The 23638-nt window shown below is 34.8% G+C and overlaps 1 protein-coding gene and 2 non-coding genes across 3 annotated transcripts; 2 read left to right on the top strand and 1 right to left on the bottom strand.

Moving 5' to 3' along the window:
* The first annotated feature begins 10129 nt into the window (after positions 1-10129).
* Trnad-guc (transfer RNA aspartic acid (anticodon GUC)) lies at positions 10130-10201 on the top strand. Its single transcript has one exon. It is a non-coding gene; the product is annotated as a tRNA-Asp (tRNA).
* Positions 10202-10344: 143 nt separating this feature from the next.
* On the bottom strand, positions 10345-10417 carry Trnar-ucg (transfer RNA arginine (anticodon UCG)). Its single transcript has one exon. It is a non-coding gene; the product is annotated as a tRNA-Arg (tRNA).
* Positions 10418-22049: 11632 nt separating this feature from the next.
* LOC120420967 (uncharacterized) lies at positions 22050-22729 on the top strand. Its single transcript, XM_039584100.2, has 2 exons — positions 22050-22149; positions 22205-22729. The coding sequence occupies exons 1-2, from the start codon at positions 22144-22146 to the stop codon at positions 22727-22729; spliced, it is 531 nt and encodes a 176-aa protein (XP_039440034.1). The 5' UTR covers positions 22050-22143.
* The last annotated feature ends 909 nt before the right edge of the window (positions 22730-23638 follow it).

Raw genomic sequence — 23638 nt, 5'->3', positions numbered from 1 at the left:
TTTCAAATTTTCAAATTTTCAAATTTTCAAATTTTCAAATTATCAAATTTTCAAATTTTCAAATTTCCAAATTTCCAAATTTTCAAATTTCCAAATTTCCCAATTTTTTAAATTTCCAAATTTCCAAATTTCCAAACTTCCAAATTTCCAAATTTCCAAATTTTCAAATTTCCAAATTTCCAAATTTCCAAATTTCCAAATTTCCAAATTTCCAAATTTCCAAATTTCCAAATTTCCAAATTTCCAAATTTCCAAATTTCCAAATTTCCAAATTACCAAATTTCCAAATTTCCAAATTTCCAAATTCCCAATCTAAATTTCCAAATTTCCAAATTTCCATGTTTCCAAATTTCCAAATTTCCAAATTTCCAAATTTCCAAATTTCCAAATTTCCAAATTTCCAAATTTCCAAATTTCCAAATTTTCAAATTTCCAAATTTTCAAATTTCCAAATTTCCAAATTTCCAAATTTCCAAATTTCCAAATTTCCAAATTTCCAAATTTCCAAATTTCCAAATTTCCAAATTTCCAGATTTCCAAATTTTCAAATTTCCAAATTTCCAAATTTCCAAATTTCCAAATTTCCAAATTTCCAAATTTCCAAATTTCCAAATTTCCAAGTTTCCAAGTTTCTAAGTTTCCAAGTTTCCAAGTTTCCAAGTTTCCAAATTTTCAAATTTTCAAATTTTCAAATTTTCAAATTTTCAAATTATCAAATTTTCAAATTTTCAAATTTCCAAATTTCCAAATTTTCAAATTTCCAAATTTCCCAATTTTTTAAATTTCCAAATTTCCAAATTTCCAAACTTCCAAATTTCCAAATTTCCAAATTTTCAAATTTCCAAATTTCCAAATTTCCAAATTTCCAAATTTCCAAATTTCCAAATTTCCAAATTTCCAAATTTCCAAATTTCCAAATTTCCAAATTTCCAAATTTCCAAATTTCCAAATTACCAAATTTCCAAATTTCCAAATTTCCAAATTCCCAATCTAAATTTCCAAATTTCCAAATTTCCATGTTTCCAAATTTCCAAATTTCCAAATTTCCAAATTTCCAAATTTCCAAATTTCCAAATTTCCAAATTTCCAAATTTCCAAATTTTCAAATTTCCAAATTTTCAAATTTCCAAATTTCCAAATTTCCAAATTTCCAAATTTCCAAATTTCCAAATTTCCAAATTTCCAAATTTCCAAATTTCCAAATTTCCAAATTTCCAGATTTCCAAATTTTCAAATTTCCAAATTTCCAAATTTCCAAATTTCCAAATTTCCAAATTTCCAAATTTCCAAATTTCCAAATTTCCAAATTTCCAAATTTCCAAATTTCCAAAATTTCTAAATTTCCAAAATTCCAAATTTCCAAGTTTCCAAATTTCCAAATTTCCAAATTTCCAAATTTCCAAATTTCCAAATTTCCAAATTTCCAAATTTCCAAATTTCCAAATTTCCAAATTTCCAAATTTCCAAATTTGGAAATTTAGAAATTTTGGAAATTTGGAAATTTGGAAATTTGGAAATTTGGAAATTTTGACAATTTTGACAATTTTGACAATTTTGACAATTTTGACAATTTTGACAATTTTGACAATTTTGACAATTTTGACAATTTTGACAATTTTGACAATTTTGACAATTTTGACAATTTTGACAATTTTGACAATATTGACAATTTTGACAATTTTGACAATTTTGACAATTTTGACAATTTTGACAATTTTGACAATTTTGACAATTTTGACAATTTTGACAATTTTGACAATTTTGACAATTTTGACAATTTTGACAATTTTGACAATTTTGACAATTTTGACAATTTTGACAATTTTGACAATTTTGACAATTTTGACAATTTTGACAATTTTGACAATTTTGACAATTTTGACAATTTTGACAATTTTGACAATTTTGACAATATTGACAATTTTGACAATTTTGACAATTTTGACAATTTTGACAATTTTGACAATTTTGACAATTTTGACAATTTTGACAATTTTGACAATATTGACAATTTTGACAATTTTGACAATTTTGACAATTTTGACAATTTTGACAATTTTGACAATTTTGACAATTTTGACAATTTTGACAATTTTGACAATTTTGACAATTTTGACAATTTTGACAATTTTGACAATTTTGACAATTTTGACAATTTTGACAATTTTGACAATTTTGACAATTTTGACAATTTTGACAATTTTGACAATTTTGACAATTTTGACAATTTTGACAATATTGACAATTTTGACAATTTTGACAATTTTGACAATTTTGACAATTTTGACAATTTTGACAATTTTGACAATTTTGACAATTTTGACAATTTTGACAATTTTGACAATTTTGACAATTTTGACAATTTTGACAATTTTGACAATTTTGACAATTTTGACAATTTTGACAATTTTGACAATTTTGACAATTTTGACAATTTTGACAATTTTGACAATTTTGACAATATTGACAATTTTGACAATTTTGACAATTTTGACAATTTTGACAATTTTGACAATTTTGACAATTTTGACAATTTTGACAATTTTGACAATATTGACAATTTTGACAATTTTGACAATTTTGACAATTTTGACAATTTTGACAATTTTGACAATTTTGACAATTTTGACAATTTTGACAATTTTGACAATTTTGACAATTTTGACAATTTTGACAATTTTGACAATTTTGACAATTTTGACAATTTTGACAATTTTGACAATTTTGACAATTTTGACAATTTTGACAATTTTGACAATTTTGACAATTTTGACAATTTTGACAATTTTGACAATTTTGACAATTTTGACAATTTTGACAATTTTGACAATTTTGACAATTTTGACAATTTTGACAATTTTGACAATTTTGACAATTTTGACAATTTTGACAATTTTGACAATTTTGACAATTTTGACCATTTTGACAATTTTGACAATTTTGACAATTTTGACAATTTTGACAATTTTGACAATTTTGACAATTTTGACAATTTTGACAATTTTGACAATTTTGACAATTTTGACAATTTTGACAATTTTGACAATTTTGACAATTTTGACAATTGTGACAATTTTGACAATTGTGACAATTTTGACAATTTTGACAATTGTGACAATTTTGACAATTTTGACAATTTTGACAATTTTGACAATTTTGACAATTTTGACAATTTTGACAATTTTGACAATTTTGACAATTTTGACAATTTTGACAATTTTGACAATTTTGACAATTTTGACAATTTTGACAATTTTGACAATTTTGACAATTTTGACAATTTTGACAATTTTGACAATTTTGACAATTTTGACAATTTTGACAATTTTGACAATTTTGACAATTTTGACAATTTTGACAATTTTGACAATTTTGACAATTTTGACAATTTTGACAATTTTGACAATTTTGACAATTTTGACAATTTTGACAATTTTGACAATTTTGACAATTTTGACAATTTTGACAATTTTGACAATTTTGACAATTTTGACAATTTTGACAATTTTGACAATTTTGACAATTTTGACAATTTTGACAATTTTGACAATTTTGACAATTTTGACAATTTTGACAATTTTGACAATTTTGACAATTTTGACAATTTTGACAATTTTGACAATTTTGACAATTTTGACAATTTTGACAATTTTGACAATTTTGACAATTTTGACAATTTTGACAATTTTGACAATTTTGACAATTTTGACAATTTTGACAATTTTGACAATTTTGACAATTTTGACAATTTTGACAATTTTGACAATTTTGACAATTTTGACAATTTTGACAATTTTGACAATTTTGACAATTTTGACAATTTTGACAATTTTGACAATTTTGACAATTTTGACAATTTTGACAATTTTGACAATTTTGACAATTTTGACAATTTTGACAATTTTGACAATTTTGACAATTTTGACAATTTTGACAATTTTGACAATTTTGACAATTTTGACAATTTTGACAATTTTGACAATTTTGACAATTTTGACAATTTTGACAATTTTGACAATTTTGACAATTTTGACAATTTTGACAATTTTGACAATTTTGACAATTTTGACAATTTTGACAATTTTGACAATTTTGACAATTTTGACAATTTTGACAATTTTGACAATTTTGACAATTTTGACAATTTTGACAATTTTGACAATTTTGACAATTTTGACAATTTTGACAATTTTGACAATTTTGACAATTTTGACAATTTTGACAATTTTGACAATTTTGACAATTTTGACAATTTTGACAATTTTGACAATTTTGACAATTTTGACAATTTTGACAATTTTGACAATTTTGACAATTTTGACAATTTTGACAATTTTGACAATTTTGACAATTTTGACAATTTTGACAATTTTGACAATTTTGACAATTTTGACAATTTTGACAATTTTGACAATTTTGACAATTTTGACAATTTTGACAATTTTGACAATTTTGACAATTTTGACAATTTTGACAATTTTGACAATTTTGACAATTTTGACAATTTTGACAATTTTGACAATTTTGACAATTTTGACAATTTTGACAATTTTGACAATTTTGACAATTTGACAATTTTGACAATTTTGACAATTTTAACAATTTGCATTTGACAATTTTGACAATTTTGACAATTTTGACAATTTTGACAATTTTGACAATTTTGACAATTTTGAAATGTTGACAATTTTGACAATTTTGACAATTTTGACAATTTTGACAATTTTGACAATTTTGACAATTTTGACAATTTTGACAATTTTGACAATTTTGACAATTTTGACAATTTTGACAATTTTGACAATTTTGACAATTTTGACAATTTTGACAATTTTGACAATTTTGACAATTTTGACAATTTTGACAATTTTGACAATTTTGACAATTTTGACAATTTTGACAATTTTGACAATTTTGACAATTTTGACAATTTTGACAATTTTGACAATTTTGACAATTTTGACAATTTTGACAATTTTGACAATTTTGACAATTTTGACAATTTTGACAATTTTGACAATTTTGACAATTTTGACAATTTTGACAATTTTGACAATTTTGACAATTTTGACAATTTTGACAATTTTGACAATTTTGACAATTTTGACAATTTTGACAATTTTGACAATTTTGACAATTTTGACAATTTTGACAATTTTGACAATTTTGACAATTTTGACAATTTTGACAATTTTGACAATTTTGACAATTTTGACAATTTTGACAATTTTGACAATTTTGACAATTTTGACAATTTTGACAATTTTGACAATTTTGACAATTTTGACAATTTTGACAATTTTGACAATTTTGACAATTTTGACAATTTTGACAATTTTGACAATTTTGACAATTTTGACAATTTTGACAATTTGACAATTTGACAATTTGACAATTTGACAATTTGACAATTTGACAATTTTGACAATTTTGACAATTTTGACAATTTTGACAATTTTGACAATTTTGACAATTTTGACAATTTTGACAATTTTGACAATTTTGACAATTTTGACAATTTTGACAATTTTGACAATTTTGACAATTTTGACAATTTTGACAATTTTGACAATTTTGACAATTTTGACAATTTTGACAATTTTGACAATTTTGACAATTTTGACAATTTTGACAATTTTGACAATTTTGACAATTTTGACAATTTTGACAATTTTGACAATTTTGACAATTTTGACAATTTTGACAATTTGACAATTTGACAATTTGACAATTTGACAATTTGACAATTTGACAATTTGACAATTTGACAATTTTGACAATTTGACAAAATAACGTTGAGTTACCCCTTAACCTAGAAAGTGGGTGGTTTTCCATTAATTTACCTCCCACCACTCACTTCAAAAGCCGAGGTGGGGGCGATCCAGAATTGTGGTTGGTGGCTTTGCTGGTAACAAAAACAGGTCGAGATGGAATTAAAACACTTGCGGTTTGCTAGCCACAGAGATTACTGTAGCAGCAACAGTCAGTGGGAGGTGGTTTGTGAGGAGGTGGTAAAGAAAATGGGTTGCGGTGGGAAATGCGCGACTTTTACCGGATTGCAACGCTGGATGGTGAGCGTTGATGAGGGGGAAAACAACAGTTGAAAGAGGTTTCGCATTGTTCTGTGAGCTGCATTTGAAAAGCTTTAAAATTTTAACGACACTAAATAGAGGGAGAGGGATTTTTTCTTTCTTTTGCGGTGGCATTGAAATTTATGACCTCTGATTTCAGTGGAGTGCTTTTTCATGTGGAAATTCATCAGCTTTGAACAAAAAGCTCTCATCTTAAAGCACATGGAAAAATCTGTTCCTTGGGGCTTTGAACAGATAAATCCCACAATTTCAAGGAATCGCACTTATTTACAACCGTGTGTGCTTTCAGTCGAAATAAACTCAAATTATCCCAAATCGATTCCCCTCGGAAGAGCACGCCCAGCCCAGATTGTTCCCCGAAACCCACATTAAAGAATAAACAGCGTCTCCACGGCAGCTTTTCCACCTTTTTTTGGCATTTCCGCCCCTGCGATTTATGTTGTTTGCCCTGGCCAGCACTCGCAGCTAATCCTAAACCTCAATCGTCTTCTCTCCCCCCGTGAAAACAGAAAACCCCTGGCCAATAGAATTTTATTTTTATTACCTTTCGATCTCTCCCCGATAGCATGCCGGAGGTCCAGCGTTGCAATTCCCGGTTTGCCACGAAGGGACGACGAAAAAATCGTAAATTTTCCCTTTGTTTGCCAAGAAGGACATCGGTGGGCCAACTTCTTGAAAGTGTGGACCTCAAAACTGACGGTGACCGACGACGACGACGACGACGACGACGGTGGTCACATGTGTGATGTGACCTGGTGCCAATTCTTGAGGCTGCTACCACCAGCAGCAGCGGCAGTTTGGCGATAAAAATAAGATGAACTGGCGCAAATACAGTGGTGGAGAGTAAATAGAGCCATTTTTGGGGATGGGTATAATTAGTGATGGAGGGGGAAGGGGAGGTTGGTTGGGAATAGGGGTGGGTGTTTGTGGAGGATATTATGTGTAATGGGTAATAGATGTGAGATTTGTTTATTGAATTGTGTGTATTTTTGTAGGGTTTATGGTTGGAAGTTTAGAGTTTTTGGTTTGGGGTGAAATGAAATAATTAATTAATGAGGGATTAGTGATATTGATTGTGTTTGGATGAAGATTTTAGGTGGATATTATTTAATTGGTGGGGGGAAGGGGGTGGGAAGGTGGGGGGGGGGAGGGGGGGGTTTATGTGGTGTTTGTTGTTAGATGATAGATGGTGTTGGGGATTGGGTTTGGTGTGGGGAGGGAATGAGGGGTTTAGGTTGTTGGAAAAGGGTTTATTGGGTTTTGTGTTGTTTAGGAAGTTGATGGAAGATTGAGGAGTTTTATAATTGAATGAGGTTTGATGGGTTTATTGTTATTGGGTATGTGGGTTTTTGAATGGGGGTTGTTTAGGGTTGGGGTTGTTTGGGAATATTTTGTTTGGTTGTTGGGTAAGTGTTTGTGTTTTATGAATTGTTGGAGGTTGATAGGGATTTTTTGGGGTGGTGGTTAGGTGGGTTGTGGTTGTTTTTTAGTTGTTGTTAGTTGAATTTTGGGGTGGTGTGAGATGGTTGTGAGGTTTATTTAAATGTAGGTGGGTTGGTTTGGGGGATTGGGTGGGGGTATGTGATGTTTATGAGGGGGTATTGTGATTTTGGTGGGATTTTGTTGTGAATTGGGTTGGGGTGGTTTTTTTTATTGGATGAGGGAGGGGGGAGGGTTGTTTTTTTTTTGTAGTTTTTTTTTTTGGGAAGAGGGGGGGTTTGTTGGAGATTGTATTTAGGGAGGTTTGAGTGGGTGGGTGTTGTTTTGGTTGGTATGTGGTGGGTTGGATTGTGGTGATTAGTTGGTTATGTATTATGGGAGAAAAACAGTCTTTGATATCATTAGAGGGGGTTTTATGAAGTATGTACCATGTGGTCCTTGTTAGGTAAGAATCATGTATTGTAAATGGTGGTGGTTGGTGATGGGTTGGTTTTTTTGGTGGGGGCGTATGGTTGTAGTGTAATTTCCAACATTTGCGAATAGTTTTGGCAACGTTTCAGTAGGGGGGGTGGGGGTTCATTTTATAGTGTTATTTAAATGTTAAGATTTGTTCTCATGATAATAAGATTTTTTTTTTAAATTTACGTTTATCCAAAAAATAAGGGAGAAATATAATAGCACATGAATCTGAAATTTTTAATGAAAAAATCTACTTCAAATATATTGTTAATAGAATGTTTGAAGTTCATTTTATTCATTTTGATTAAAAATTAAGTTATAGAATTTTTGAAATAATGATAAACAGACTTTAAACTTAAGAGAAACAAATATACATGAATTCTTAAAATTAAAAAAAAATATTGGAATTTGCAATGTATTGATTTTTAGATAATTCTTAATGGCAATAATTTGAAACAAAGATTAAGATAACTTTATGATACTTTTAAAATATTTTTGAAATCATGGAAATTTTATTCCAAGTTTAATCAACAATATTGTACCAATTTAATTGCTTTAAATAAAAATAAAAATAATAATTTCATAAAGAGTCTCGAGGGACAGTTATTGAACCATTTTCAGAGGTCGTCGAAGGCCGGATAAAATGGCTACAAGGGCCATTTCGCCTGCACTAGAATCAATGTCAGCCATGATGACGGTTATCAAAACATACATTTTGCATAATTGGCTTGTCTCCGGTATACAAGTCTTTTCACAATTTTTTGGAAGCTGTTCACAGAAAAAAGCTTTTAAACTATCACCAAAATCTGTTAGTTATTTTTTATTTTTTCGAATAAAAAAACTTTCGAAATTTTGGAATCAACACTTCTTTTCGACTACATAAATTATTAGAGTTAATTTTAAATAAAATTTCGAAAATATTTTTATTAACAAGATCCGTTTATTTCAACAACAACCATTACAATGGAGCACCCGCCGTCGAGCAGTTTTTGCTTTTTTATACAATAAAGTTTGAGAATATCAGTATTTATTTATAAAATTGGCTGCACTACCGAAAAATTTTTAACGCTTGTAGCATAACTCAATAAATGATTTTTTTTGTGATTTTAAACTAATCCTAAAATAAAAATAACAAAAAACAAATATACTCAATTCTTTTTATGTGTTAAAAGTCAAATTAAGCCATCCAGCTTCCAACTTCCAGATTCAAAATTTTAAAATATGCCCTGACATTTGATGTGGTGGAAAATCAGTAATCTAATCCTTTTGAAATGTTAGTGTTGATTTGAAAAATAATTAATATTAATATTTGGCTAGCCTTTTTCCAAAGACAACTGACAAAATTGTATGGAGATTTGTATGCGGGGTTACCAGGTTGTCAGATAAATCTGAGAATGCCAGATTTTTAAAGTATGAGCAAGAATGAAGACCAGTTATCTGTTTCAGATTTTGAAAAATTTCTCAAGATTTTAATTTTTGCCAATTTGTAATAAATGTTTGATCGTATTGAAAAAGTTAAACATTCAATCTAAAAATGATGATTTTTTGATTTTTATTTATTACTTAGTGTAAGTAAGATTATATTGTAACACAAAATTCATTTCAAGTGTTTTTAAACTTTTCAATTCGACCATCACCTCGATTCCCTTTTCCTTTTTTTAATTGTTTTATTTTTTTTAATAACAAATTTTGAAAGATATTTATTTGACCTTGGGCAGACTTTTTCAATTTGTACCTGGCAACCCTGCTTTTGTTGATGAATCAATTATGACGGAAAAAGTCTTCTTGGATCATTTTACTCTGTCAATAAATGTATCGAAAAATGTTAATTGAATTTACTACAAATTGGACAAGCTCCAACAGGTTATTGAGCCTCAATCTCTTCAAATTTAGACATAAAATTTGAGACAATTTCCCTTTTTTCATCCAATTAGATGTGTAGATTTTCACATGCTTGCTGCTCACTAACATTACTATAGATTACTTGACGCTTTTTAAGCTGTATTTAAACGTCAAAGTTCTAATATGCCAACATTAGGTGTTCGATGGAAATATATGCTAACTGCACCAGCACTGAAAAAAGTCAAACTAATCATGAAGGCTACAAATCCAGTTATTAAACTGACCCAACCATCAATTCCTCGATAGTATAGTGGTCAGTATCCCCGCCTGTCACGCGGGAGACCGGGGTTCGATTCCCCGTCGGGGAGGAGTTTTTTTCGCGACACTGTTTTACAATTGTATGGAATAAATATTTTTTGTGACATAGATTTTAGTGAAAAAGGTATGTAAAATTCAGTTGATTTGAAAAAAAAAGCTATGCAATCATCAACAATAAAAAAAATGTTTGCGTCGACCGTGACAGGACTCGAACCTGCAATCTTCGGATCCGAAGTCCGACGCCTTATCCATTAGGCCACACGGTCACTTGTTTCGTTGCACGAATTTTAATCACATGATGATTTTTTGATTAGATTTAATTGCAACATAATCTGGGGTGAATAGGGACGTGGCGTTACATCGTGCTGCCACCTGGTTTTTTTAAGCGCAAGAGTGGAAAAGTGCTGAGTCATCGTCTAAAAATAGACGGCGTCCTATCTCGCCCAGCAAAATGAAGTCGATAAAGTAGTCGGTTTCGATGAGAAAAAGTGGAAAAAGTGGTCTAAAAATAGCGACGCCATCCCCCTATTGGGAAATCTGTTTTAGTCTCGTTATTGTACATTATTTAAATATTTTTTTATTGGTTTCGGTTAAATCAATGGTATTCGAGTGGTAGTTTAACAATTCGCTCAATAAGAAAAACATTGTTTACTAGCAATCGCGTCTGGTACCTCCATCAAGATTTTTTTCGAATATGATTGCTAACAAGTTGACCAAATCTAGTTAGAATATCGCACTTCCAATTTAAGCAAATTCATGGGAAAATCCAACAAACATTTTCAAGTTCAAATGTTTTTCAACAGTACAGTTCAAATTAAATTCCTATTAGACCACAACAGGAATTTATGGCATTCTGTTTAGATTGTAAGACAGGGGGTTTAACAACTATTACATTTTACAAAGATTTAAAATCAAAGAAATTATGTTGCATAATTTAGTTGAAATCTTAAAAGAGCCGAAGCATGCCCAATCGAAAAGCAAATCAAAAGGTTTTCCCAGAGGACCAATATTTCCAAACTGCTTCAAGCACAAACTTTTTTTTTTTTTTTTCATAAAATTATTTTTATTAGGTCCTTTTCGGTACTGGGACCTGGTTAGGACCGAGTCGGCTTTTGTAATTACATTTGACTTAATAATTACAGAGGATCTTGTGTGTAAATGTTAGTGGGAGGGGAGCCGATTACCCGCGGCCTACTCGGGGTTAGTAGGGAAGGGATTGATGTTAAAGACAAGGCGTGGGATGGGAAGGGGGATTGTGTAGGGGTCTTGGTTGGCTCTTCTGGCCTTTGCGTTTTGTCCTCAGCCGCAACTCGGTGTCCAGCTGCTGGGGCGTTCTTGCTTTGCTTCCGGTGCAATCCAGAAACGACGGCTTTGTGTGAAGGCGAGTTATACTAACTGAAGGAAAACTAACTGAAGGAAAACTAACTGGAAGAAAACTAAATGGATATTTTGGAATCTACGAGGAACTGATAGATCGGATAGAGAACATCAAGGTCTAGTTGAGAAAACGCGTCTCGCATCGGGATTTCTGGTGGTCTTCCTCGGGCCCTGAGGGTATCTTTCAACTTAATTCTGTGAGCCTGGTGATCTGGACACGCCCATACGAGATGGTCGATGTCCTGATAACCCTGCCCACAGTCGCATAAGTTTGTATCACTCATGTTGATACGGTAAAGATGAGCCTTGGACGAGTAATGGTTCGACATAAGGCGGGACATCGTTCTGATGAATCCACGCGTCAAGTCCATTCCCTTGAACCAGGCTTTTCTTTGCACCTTAGGTCGTATGGAATACATCCAACGTCCCTTGGCGTCGTCGTCCCATTGTTTTTGCCAATCCAGGAGCGCACGCTGCCTCGGCAAACCGTAGCATTCTTGTAGGCTAATTGGCCTTTCAAAAATGTCTCCACTCTCAGCACCCTTCTTGGCGAGCAAGTCCGCTTTCTCATTACCCGGAATCGAGCAATGAGCGCGGACCCACACCACCGTGATGCTGAAGGACTGAGCCGCCAGGTTGTTTAAAGTCTTGCGTATTTCCGTGAGGAAAAACGCAGACTCCCTGGTCGGCTTCAGAGACCGGATAGCCTCAACAGAGCTAAAGCTATCGGTGAAGATGAAGTAGTGGTCAGGTGGCATGGTCTCGATGATTCGCAGTGCGCAGTAAACCGCGGCTAACTCTGCGACGTAAACCGAACTCGGGTCCTTCAGCTTAAAGAACAGCTGATAAGATTCATGATAAACACCGAAGCCCGTACAGCCGTCGAGCTTGGAGCCATCGGTGAAGAATCTGTTGTTTGGAGGAACATGGTTGTACTTTGATGCGAAGATCGACGGTACAACTCCCCGCAGAAGATGGTTTGGGATACCGCGAGTATCGGCTTTCATGGACGTGTCGAAGCCAATCAGGGTGCTGTTGGTTAACGGAGGCGTGCGCTGTACCGTTGTGCTCGGGCTCCACTCCCACGATGACATAAAGTCATAGTATAGAAGCATGCGCCGAGACTCAACGTGAAGGTTCAGCAACGTTTCAAAGTTGTCAATTACCAGTTTATTCCTGTAATCACACCGGATCAGGAACCGGTAAGACAGTTCGTAGTAACGAGTTCGCAGAGGCAATACTCCCGCCAAGACCTCGAGGGTCATGTTGTGAGTTGAGTGCATGCATCCCAAGACAATGCGAAGACTTCGGTACTGTATCCGCTGGAGAACCAACAAGCGTGATTTCGCAGCTGACTGGAAGCAGAAACTGCCATATTCCAGTACCGAGAGTATCGTTGTCTTGTACAGTCGAAGCAGGTCAGAAGGATGAGCACCCCACCGGTTGCCAGAGACACTGCGCAGAAAATTAGTTCTTTGCAGGCACTTTTGCTTCAGGTAGTTAATGTGCTTCCCCCATGTTCCCTTTTGATCGAAGATGGTACCCATGTACATGAAGTGGTCCGACTGCTCGATAGTCTTTCCCGAGAGAGAAAGATTGAGCTGCGGCGGTTCATGCTTCCCCGTAAAAACGACCAGTTCCGTCTTCGCCGGAGAGAATTCAATACCCTTTTCAACTGCCCAATGGGCCAAGTTGTTCAGGGTATCTTGCAAGGGTTCTAGCAGATCGACTTCCTTCTTGGCAGCGATTGAAACCACTGCGTCATCTGCGTACTGTATAAGGGTGCAGTCTCCGGTCAAGCAATCATCGATGTCGCTGACGTAGAAGTTATACATGGATGGGCTAAGGCGTGAGCCTTGTGCCAAACCCATGTAACTTATCCGGGTGATTGCCAGATCACCTTGCACAAAGTGCATGTGTTTTTCTGACAACAGGTTGATGAGGAAGTTGCACATCGTCGGATTGAGACCGCTCCGCCGCAGCTTTACTCCCAACACATCGATGGAGACTGAATCGAATGCACCCTTGATGTCTAGAAAGACAGAAGCCATTTGCTGTTTCTTACCACGGGCTATGTCGATCCCTGTGGCCAGCAAGGCTAGACAGTCGCTTGTTCCCTTGCCTCTCCGGAAGCCATACTGCGTGTCAGACAGCAAGTGCTCTCGTTCCATCCATGGTTCGAGGCGGTCGAGGATCATCTTCTCCAGCAACTTGCGTAGACACGACAGCAAGCTGATTGGACGATACGAGTTGTGGTCGGACGCCGGCTTACCGGGCTTTTGAATGGCAACCACCCGGACCTGTCGCCATTCGTGTGGAATTACGTTATGCTCCACGAACGTGTTGAACAGATTCAACAGACGCTGCTTGGCGACGTCCGGAAGATTCTTCAGCAAGCTGAACTTGATCTTGTCCGGACCAGGAGCAGTGTTGTTGCCCGTCAATAGTGCTATGGAGAGCTCTACCATCGAGAAGGGAGGATTAGCATCGCTCCCATCAACAACGTCGAATGATGGTTGTGTCGGCACCGAGTCCGGGCACACCTTCTTGGCGAAATCCAATATCCACTTGTCCGATTTTTCCACACTCTCGTTCGGAACGGAACCTCTACGCATGGCCCTCGCAACGCGCTACAGAGTGCTCATGGACGTATCTGCTGGTAGTCCTTCAACGAACTCCCGCCAGTACATTCGCTTCTTCCGCTTCAGAGTATTACTGTACCTGCGATCGAGAGCTCTATACCTTTGGAAGTTCGCTGGGGATCCACACTTGCAGAAGTCCACATAAGCTACAGACCTGGCCGCCGAGAGATCCGTACACTCCTTGTCCCACCAGGGAAGTGGAGGGCGCGTTCGGATGTATGGTCCCGGGACGGGTTTCGTCTGAGCTTGTAACGCACTGTCATAGATCGTATTAGCCAGAAACGCATATTCTTCAAGCGGTGCCAACCCAGCTCGCAACTCAACTCCAATGGAGACTGCCTCCGCGTACTGTTTCCAGTCGATATTTCGCGTCAGATCGTAAGGCATCTCCACCGTTGTCGATTGCTGTGGGCCATGGCTAACCAGAATAGCGATCGGCAAATGATCACTGCCACGAGGATCTTGAAGTTCAACGAGTCACTTTCCTTACCCTTGCCGCCAGCGGCTTTTGTGGACTTGGAAACCTTGTTGCGCTTCGGATTTGGTCCGGAAGAGTCACTTTCCTCGTCTCTCCGGAAGAGGACTTCCTCCTCGTTTTCCTCGTCCCCCGAATCATCTGCCAAGGGGGAAAGCACAAACTTCCTATACTTTTCCCAAGTTGCACACATCAAGCTCAAATCGACAATGTATTATCCTGAGCTGTTACTCCCTGGCAAGCATTTCAACCTGTACTCTCCCAGGAATTAACCCTTAATCCTTCCTCCCAAAAGAAAAAAAAAGAACTCCCACTAAACGGGAACAACTCGCTTCTGCTTGTTCGATAGTGCGAAAACAACCCTTCATTCGAAGCGCGCGCCCCGGACCTTTTGCGGAGATTATTTCCACCTCAGAGGAAATGGCCCCCGAATTCCGATAGCGCTGTTTCCTTGCCGATTCAGGGAAATGCTACAGAAATCATGCTAACGAAGCTGCTCGCACTCCGACGCGGGGGGATATGTCGATATGTTCTCTCCCCAAACGCCCCGGGGTCAGCTCAGTGAGCACCTGAAGCATGGAAAACATGCCGGAATAAAGGGTGGATTAATTTCCCTAAGAGAAGAATTTTCTAATTTTTTTTTAAATTTTATGAAATCGTCAAAAAATAATTTTATTTTCATTCCAACAATATTAATTTAAACAAATTAAAATTACCAATTTAAGAAAGACAACAAATCTTTCACCCAAAAAAAACCAGGATCGCTTCTGGTCCCAGGTGGGAAGTTAGCAACCAAAATGCTGTTAGAATGAAGAAGCGAAAAAAAATCTGCACCAGGGAGATTCCGGGAGGATCTTGCCACTTAGCATCACACGATGAAAGATGTATGGCCAAACTATGGATGAGTTTGGCGATTTTTTTTTCTCTCCTGCTGCCGATGCTGCTGCTGTCTATGTTTGCAAATTTATTGGGAGCAAAATATTTTCATCTGCATGCAGAATGGAGCTGCTGCTGGCTGGCTGGATTTTTGCTTTGGGAATTTGGAATTTTAGATGTACAGGCCAATTGGTATGGAAACTCTCTTTTTTTTTTTAGAAGCAGATACGATGGCTTCTGGGGGTTGCTGCAGAAAAGTCGGGAGTGAAAGGCCACGTATGCATTATTAATTTGGGATCAGTTACGGGCAGCTGGGAAGTGATGCCAAACGGGGAGGGTTTTTTTTTTACTCACTTGAAAATATGTTGAAGAATGACACTCGGTAGTATTGGAATGCGAATAGGTGGGCCGAATTGGCACACCTTGCTGACGTATTTCGCAGATATTTTTTTTTTTTTCTAAACAGTTGATTTGAATTCAACAGGGTTTATGGATTTGATAAAACGTGTTGAGATAGAAGGATATGATGAAGATTCTGGTAAAAATCGAAAGATATTTGTTGATTTGTGGGATCAATTTTGAATTTATCAATAGAGCAATTCTCTGAGATTTCGGTCATTCTATTTTTTTGTATTTTTTTAATCCCGCTGAAACTTTTTTGGTGCCTTTGGTATGCCCAAAAAAGTCATTTTGCTTCATTAGTTTGTCTATATAATCTTCCATACAAATTTGGCAGCTGTCCATACAAAAATGTTAGTGATTTTCTTATTTCACTTTTTGTCACTAAAACGTAATTTGCAAAAAAAAAAACGATTTTTGTTTATTTTTTTCTGATATGTTTAAGGGGACATCAAATGACAACTTTTCAAAAATTGCCAGAAAATGCAAAAAACCTATGTTAAAATATGAAACATTCGTGAAATTTTCCGATCTTTTCGAAAACAATATTCATTTTTTTAATCAAGACTAACATTTCAAAAAGGCCAAACATTCAATTTTAAAAAAATGAAAATATTTTTTTCGAAAAAATCGGAAAATTTTACGAATGTTTCATATTTTAAAATTGAAAATCGGACAATTAGTTGCTGAGATACCTACATAAGAAAATAGTGGGTTGTTTGGGTGAGACTTAGAAAACATCAATTTTCTTGTTTTTAAACCTTTGCATGGCAATATCACAGCAACTGAGGGTCGTATTAACAAGGTTCAAAAAAGCAAAATATAGAGAATTTCCTCAGCTTTTCAAAAACAAATTTTTAAAGGTGGGCAAACATGTGCACTAATTTAAAAAAATGAATAACAACAACTATTTTCAAAAAAGTTACCAAAAATAGCTATGATTTGGAAACGGTGCAATTTATCAAAAAATCGAATTGCATAGAAAAATGAAGTTGAATTTTTTTTTTCGACCGATAGGGGAACTATACCCTTTTTCAGCCAATTTCTGTTGTCGGCCTATCAGCACTTTGATCGTGAATTACAGCTTTCATTAAGTGTTTTTGACTGTTCCAAAATAATAAATAGCTCAAATTAAAGTGAGCAAGCTACTCTCAATTGTTGATACATCTGAAAATATTGATTTAATAGCGGAAAACGGCAAAAAAATGAGAATTGGTCGAACGACTTAGGGTGATTAAAATGGGTATATTTCCCCTATTTCAATTTTTTGAAAAATCAGTTTTGATTCAAAAATTCATAACTCGTTCAAAGATTTTTAGTCTACTCCGGAAATTTCTGAAAAGTTGGCATTTGATGTCCCCTAAAACATTTTAGGAAATAAAAAAAATGTATTTTTTGCAAATCAAGTTTTACTGACAAATAGTGGAATTAAAAATCACCAAAAATTTTTTACCGCATATCATTTTTTTAATGTATAGTCCTTATTCATACTTGCAATTTTGCTGAAGACACCAAATCGATCAAAACATTCCTTCAAAAGATACAGATTTTTGAATTTTTATATATTATTTGTGAATGGACAGCTGCCAAATTTGTATGGAAAATTATTTGGACAAACTAATGATATAAAATGGCATCTTTGAATATACACAGCAATAAAGTTCAAGATGGTATGTCAGAAACATAACCGAAAGACATAGGACCAAACAATTTTAATGAGATAGTTGATGTTTTTGGATTGCTAGTGAAATTTAGAATAAGATTTTGTTTTTTGTTTCATAGATTTGTCGGCAAAATTGTCATAAATTTTCCCCAAGGTGAACCTTCCATGAGGGCACCGGCAACTCCAGGTTGTGGCCACTACTGTCGAAATAGCCATTTTCATGTTCAGTATCAAAAACCATGAATTTTGATACCCATATTGCCAAAACTCGTATGGTTCTGTAAAAGGCCCTCCGGGCCCCGGGGGAACCTGCTTCGAGGGCACCAGCCAGTACAGGTTGTGGTCACTACTGTCGAAATGGAAAAATTACTCATTTTGATTGCATGTTTTAATCCCTTTAACTATGTTTAGTCAAAGTTGTTATGTAATAAAACGATAGCTTAAGTCTTCCCCTTTCGACTGGTGATTGAATCTTCTGGATTAATCGAATGGGGGAAAAGATATAAGCGTTTGAAATATGAGCAATTCTCTACCAAAACCGGAAATGGATTTTATTTGTATTTTTTGATTTGGCTCAAACTTTGTGGGGGCCTTCCCTATGACCAAATAAGCTATTTTGTGTCATTGATTGGTTCACCCATACAAGTCTCCATACAATTTTGGCTGCTGTCCATACAAAAATGGTATGTAAATATTCAAACAGCTGTAACTTTTGAGTGAATTTTCTGATCAATTTGGTGTCTTCGGCAAAGTTGTAGGTATTGTTGAGGACAATTGAGAAAAAAATATGTACACGAAAAAAAAAATTTGCAGATTTTTTAATCAATTTTTTTCTTACTAAAACTCAATTTCCCAAAATACGTATTTTTTGATTTTCGAGATTTTTTGATATGTTTTAGGGGACAAAAATCCGCAACTTTTGAGCTATAGAGAAACATGGTCAAAAAATCTGCCGCCAAGTTATGAATTTTTGAAAAAATAGTGATTTTTGGAAAAAATCCAAATTTCATGCAAAACAAATTTGAAATCAATTTTTAATGCGAAATTGAATTTGCAATCGAAAAGTACTTTACAATTTTTTTATAAAGGGCTTCGTTTTCAAGATATAGCCACCGAAAGTTGGATTTTAGCAAAATATTTGCAGTTTTTCGATTTTTATGAATAGTGACCATGAGCGACCATTTCTAAAAATATTTTTTTTGAAAAGTTCAGAAAATTTGCTATAAAATTGTCTAAGAGACATTGAAGATTGGACCTCGGGTTGCTGAGATACAGCCGCTTTAAGAAAAAGAAACACGAAAATTGAAGTTTTCTAAGTCTCACCAAAACAACCCACCATTTTCTAATGTCGATATCTCAGCAACTAATGGTCCGATTTTCAATGTAAATACATGAAACATTCGTAAAAATATTAAATGGGCGTAATATTCAATGTTTGGCCCTTTTAAAATGTTAGTCTTGATTTAATATTTTTCAAAATATTTTTTTCGAAGAGATCGGAAAATTTTACGAATGTTTCATATTTTAACATTGAAAATCGGACCATTAGTTGCTGAGATATCGACATTAGAAAATGGTGGGTTGTTTTGGTGAGACTTAGAAAACTTCAATTTTCGTGTTTCTTTTTCTTAAAGCGGCTCTATCTCAGCAACCCGAGGTCCAATCTTCAATGTCTCTTAGACAATTTTATAGCAAATTTTCTGAACTTTTCAAAAAAAATATTTTTAGAAATGGTCGCTCATAGTCACTATTTTTAAAAATCGAAAAACTGCAAATATTTTGCTAAAATCCAACTTTCGGTGGCTATATCTTGAAAACGAAGCCCTTTATCAAAAAAATTGTAAAGTACTTTTCGATTGCAAATTCAATTTTGCATTAAAAAATAACTTCAAATTTGTTTTTGCATGAAACTTGGATTTTTTCCAAAAATCACTCTTTTTTCAAAAATTCATTACTTGGCGGCAGATTTTTTGACCATGTTTCTCTATAGCTCAAAAGTTGCGGATTTTTGTCCCCTAAACAATTTTTTTTTTCCGTGTACATATTTTTTTCTCAATTGTCCTCAACAATACCTACAACTTTGCCGTAGACACCAAATTGATCAGAAAATTCACTCAAAAGTTACAGCTGTTTGAATATTTACATACCATTTTTGTATGGACAGCAGCCAACATTGTATGGAGACTTGTATGGGATAACCAATGACACAAAATAGCTTATTTGGTCACAGGGAAGGCCCCCACAAAGTTTGAGCCAAATAAAAAAATACAAATAAAATCCATTTCCGGTTTTGGTAGAGAATTGCTCATATGTTTTTCTTAATTGAATTTAATTATCTTGATACGCATAATGTGCCTCTGAAATTAAAAAAAAATGGCATTCGAGGTTTAGCCTAAAAAGATTCGATGCTTTAGGTCAAATTCTTACTGGGTGGTATCATTATGTTTCTGAAAAATTAATTGCGCCAATATATTTGTCGGAGTTTCCTCATTTTGTAAGAAAGGCTCTATTTCACCTCTGGTGATATTAAATCGGGTTTTTTAAAATAGTGTTTAAAAAAATATGAAATCTTGTACTTAAAATTGTTTGACCTTGCTTTTTTTATGTAAAATATAATTTGCAATCGAAAATTACTACACTTTTTTTTTTTTTTGATAGAGTGCACCGCATTCAAAATTAAGCCATTAATAATTGAATGTTGTCCGATTAATTCCGGATTTTTATTTTTCCAATTTGTGTTCATGATTGTTTTATTCCTATCTATTTTTTCAAAGAGTTCAGTAAATTTCCTACAATTTTGCCTGAGAAACATTGAAGATTAAACCACATAATGCTGAGATATAGCAGACAAAAGAAAAAGAAACAAGAAAATTTAAGTCTCATCCAAACAACCCTTCATTGTACGAAATTGTAGGAAATTTCCTGAACTTTAAAAAAAATTGGGAATGGACAGTCATGAAAACTATCTCTAACTATTTTTTTCTGAATAGTCTTGATCAACATCTACAAATTTGCCGAAGACACAAAATCAATCTTTTTCTCATTTTTCTAGATTTTAACTAAGACACGTAGTTCAGTGATTTGTAGCTCGAAACCGTGAAGAGATAGAAATTTGGTTTCAAACGCCCAATTTAATAGCGCACTCCAAATTTCGAAAAAATAACTTAAAAAATAGTTTTCAAATTGCCACCATTTCTCATTACTGAACTTTAAAAAATCGTGAGTCATGTCATTTCATGGGAAATTTTATGTACTTTTTAAATGTGAAATAGTCCAGAAGGGTTTTTTTTAATTTTGAACAAAATTTTCCATTTGTTAGTGTTTTTTTTAATAGGGTTATTTTTTAAAAAAGTACAAAAATAAAAATTTGGGGTTTGTATATATTGTGTTAGTTGGCGTTGAATTACCCATTTTTATTTTTTCAATAAAGAAATGATGAAATAGCTCGAAATGTTAAAAAGGTTTGAAATTTTATTTTTCTCACGCGAAAATTTGGTTATGGTTAGACTGTAGTTAGAAGAGGTAGAACGTTTTAACGATTTTTAAATTTATCAGTATATTAATCGATTTGAAAAAAAGCCGGATAAAATTGAAGAGATGTGAGCAAAATTGCCTTTTGAAAAAAGCATATTTAAATTTAATTCAGAAGGAGTCGTACATTAATCAAACAAGTTGCAAACATGTGACGAGTGCTGAAAAATTCAAGTTTTGCAACGGTTAAACCGGTTAATTTTTTTTACAGTTCCGGAAAACACAGTTTGAATTCAATTTTCAAAGAAAAAGTACTGTTTCTTCGCTTGAATGTTATACATGCCGTCAGTAACGAGATTTTTCAAAACAAGAGCAGATTTTTTTTTTGGTTGAGAAAATTTCGTAATTTATTCTTCTTTTTAACAAATTTGTAAATTTTTCTTCTTCTTTCTATAATAAGGGTTTCGAAATTTTCGAAAGCAGTTTAAAATGACTAAAGTAAACATTTTAAGCCCGTTCAAAAAGTATTTTTTTAAAATTTAATTAGAAATTAAACATTGAAAATCAAACCAAAAGTTTCCGATAAATCGCGAGTTGAAAGTTGACATTTATCGAGATCACAGTGAAAAAAACTATTTTTTCAGGAACTGATTATTAAGAGTATTTAACGATTGCATCAGTACTTTTTCATTTTTTGTAGGAGTTTAAATGTTTCGCTGGAATTTGAAGTCATAATTTTCTTGTAAAACTCTGTCCAACGCAAATCCAACAATCAGTTCAGACTAAAAAATCAGTTCAGTTATACAAAAATTGCCTTGGTCAGTCTTTCCGAGGATTGCAATGGAGAAATTTGTCATTGGCCTTAACAAAAAATTGTGCAACCAAGGTTGAATTCAAAAGCGAAAAACTCACTGCAAAAGCAAGTGCAACCAATTAAGACGCTTTGACCAAGTCCAAAAATCCGAAATCGTATAAAATCAGCTCCGTCCGCCCAGATCATCATCATTGGCTTGTGGTCATCAAATCGGCTCAGTTCGGTCCGAAAATCACTGGAGCGCAGCTCAAATCGTCTGTCAACGGCTTTTCAACATGAAGGTTTGTGAGAGTTGCTTGATATTTGTTCAAAATAATAAATTGTGATTTTCCTCAGGCGTTCATTGTGTTGTCCATGGCCCTGGCCATCGCTTCCTGCGCGGCAGTCGACGACTCCTCCAAGAAGGACAAACGAGGTCTGTGGGAGCTGGACGATCACCATCACGGATTTGACGGATTCAACGGATTCAACGACCATCACGAGTACCACCACAAGGAGATCATCACCAAGAACGTGGCCGTGCCGTACCCGGTGGAGGTCGAGAAGCACGTGGCCGTTCCAGTGAAGGTGCCATACCCGGTCGAGGTCGTCAAAAAGGTCCCGGTGGTGGTGGAGAAGAACGTCCCCGTGTACGTCGAGAAGAAGGTCGCCGTCCACGTGGATCGTCCCGTTCCGTACCCGGTCGAGGTGAAGGTCCCGGTTGTCCACAAGGAGTACATCGAAGTGCCCAAGCCGTACGCAGTTCACATTGAGAAGCCCGTTCCAGTGTATGTCCAGAAGCCGGTGTTCGTGGAGAAGCATGTCCCGGTGACGGTGCACATCAAGGAGCACCACCAGAAGAAGCACTGGGGACTGTTTTGAAGAGGAGAGGGAGGTTTCAAGTAGATGAAGGAATAAATTGTTTCATTTATTTCCTAAATATTTAAAATTAGTCCAAATTAGTTTCAACCATCCATGTTCTTGCTAACTAAACAATCTGTCAACACTACCTCCTGACTTACTAAAAAAAAAAGAGATAGAAATATTCATCAGCATGTCTTCCCTCATCTTAACATACAAGAAGGTACCTCCTTCAAAAGATGGCGCAGCACTTCGATTACGGCGACTTAGTGGCACCATTTACCAAAGAAAAAAGAAAGGCAAAACGCTGAGTGGCCCTATCCCGGCCAAAAGTAGCCAAGGGATGCACCCAAGGGACCCGTAATGAAGACTTTCAGCGAAAATTGTCCAGGACGACGGCGACGAATCTTGAGGTGCATGCTTAAAATTTATGAGCAAAGTGTTATTAAGGGCAGGGACCGGCCGGTGGTGGCAGCTTTCCAAGCCAACCTAGAACCAGCAGCCAACGACGACAGTTGAAGTAGGGCAGCTTGTTCTGGATGCAGGAAAATTTAGGGGAAGTTGGGTGAAATTTAGTATGCAAGTGATTTTCAGAAGAAACTTAATTTTGATAAAAAGTTTAATCTTGTTTTATTAAAAAAATGTTTCTAATTTTTCTAAAAATTAAACTAAATTTACCCCAACATCCCCTACCCGTGAAACCCCGGACGAAAGAAAGTAATCTTTTATTCAAGACGCCGTTCCTCGCTGGCGGAGATCGTCTTTCCGGGGCCGGGTTTCCCCCCCGGATTTTCCCCTGAAAAACTGCAAGAAGAGTGCACACGTTAAAAATAAACCAACCGGACTGTAACGCTCGGACGGAACGAAACGTTTCGTTGTAAGCTGACAAGTGCAAGACGAAATCTGACAGCTCCGTGTTGGCACAGCAGC

The sequence above is a fragment of the Culex pipiens genome, chromosome 2, assembly GCF_016801865.2.
Source record: "Culex pipiens pallens isolate TS chromosome 2, TS_CPP_V2, whole genome shotgun sequence".
Lineage (NCBI taxonomy): Eukaryota > Metazoa > Arthropoda > Insecta > Diptera > Culicidae > Culex > Culex pipiens.
The sequence above is the reverse complement of the archived record's forward strand: the minus strand, read 5'-3'. Positions and strand labels throughout refer to the sequence as shown.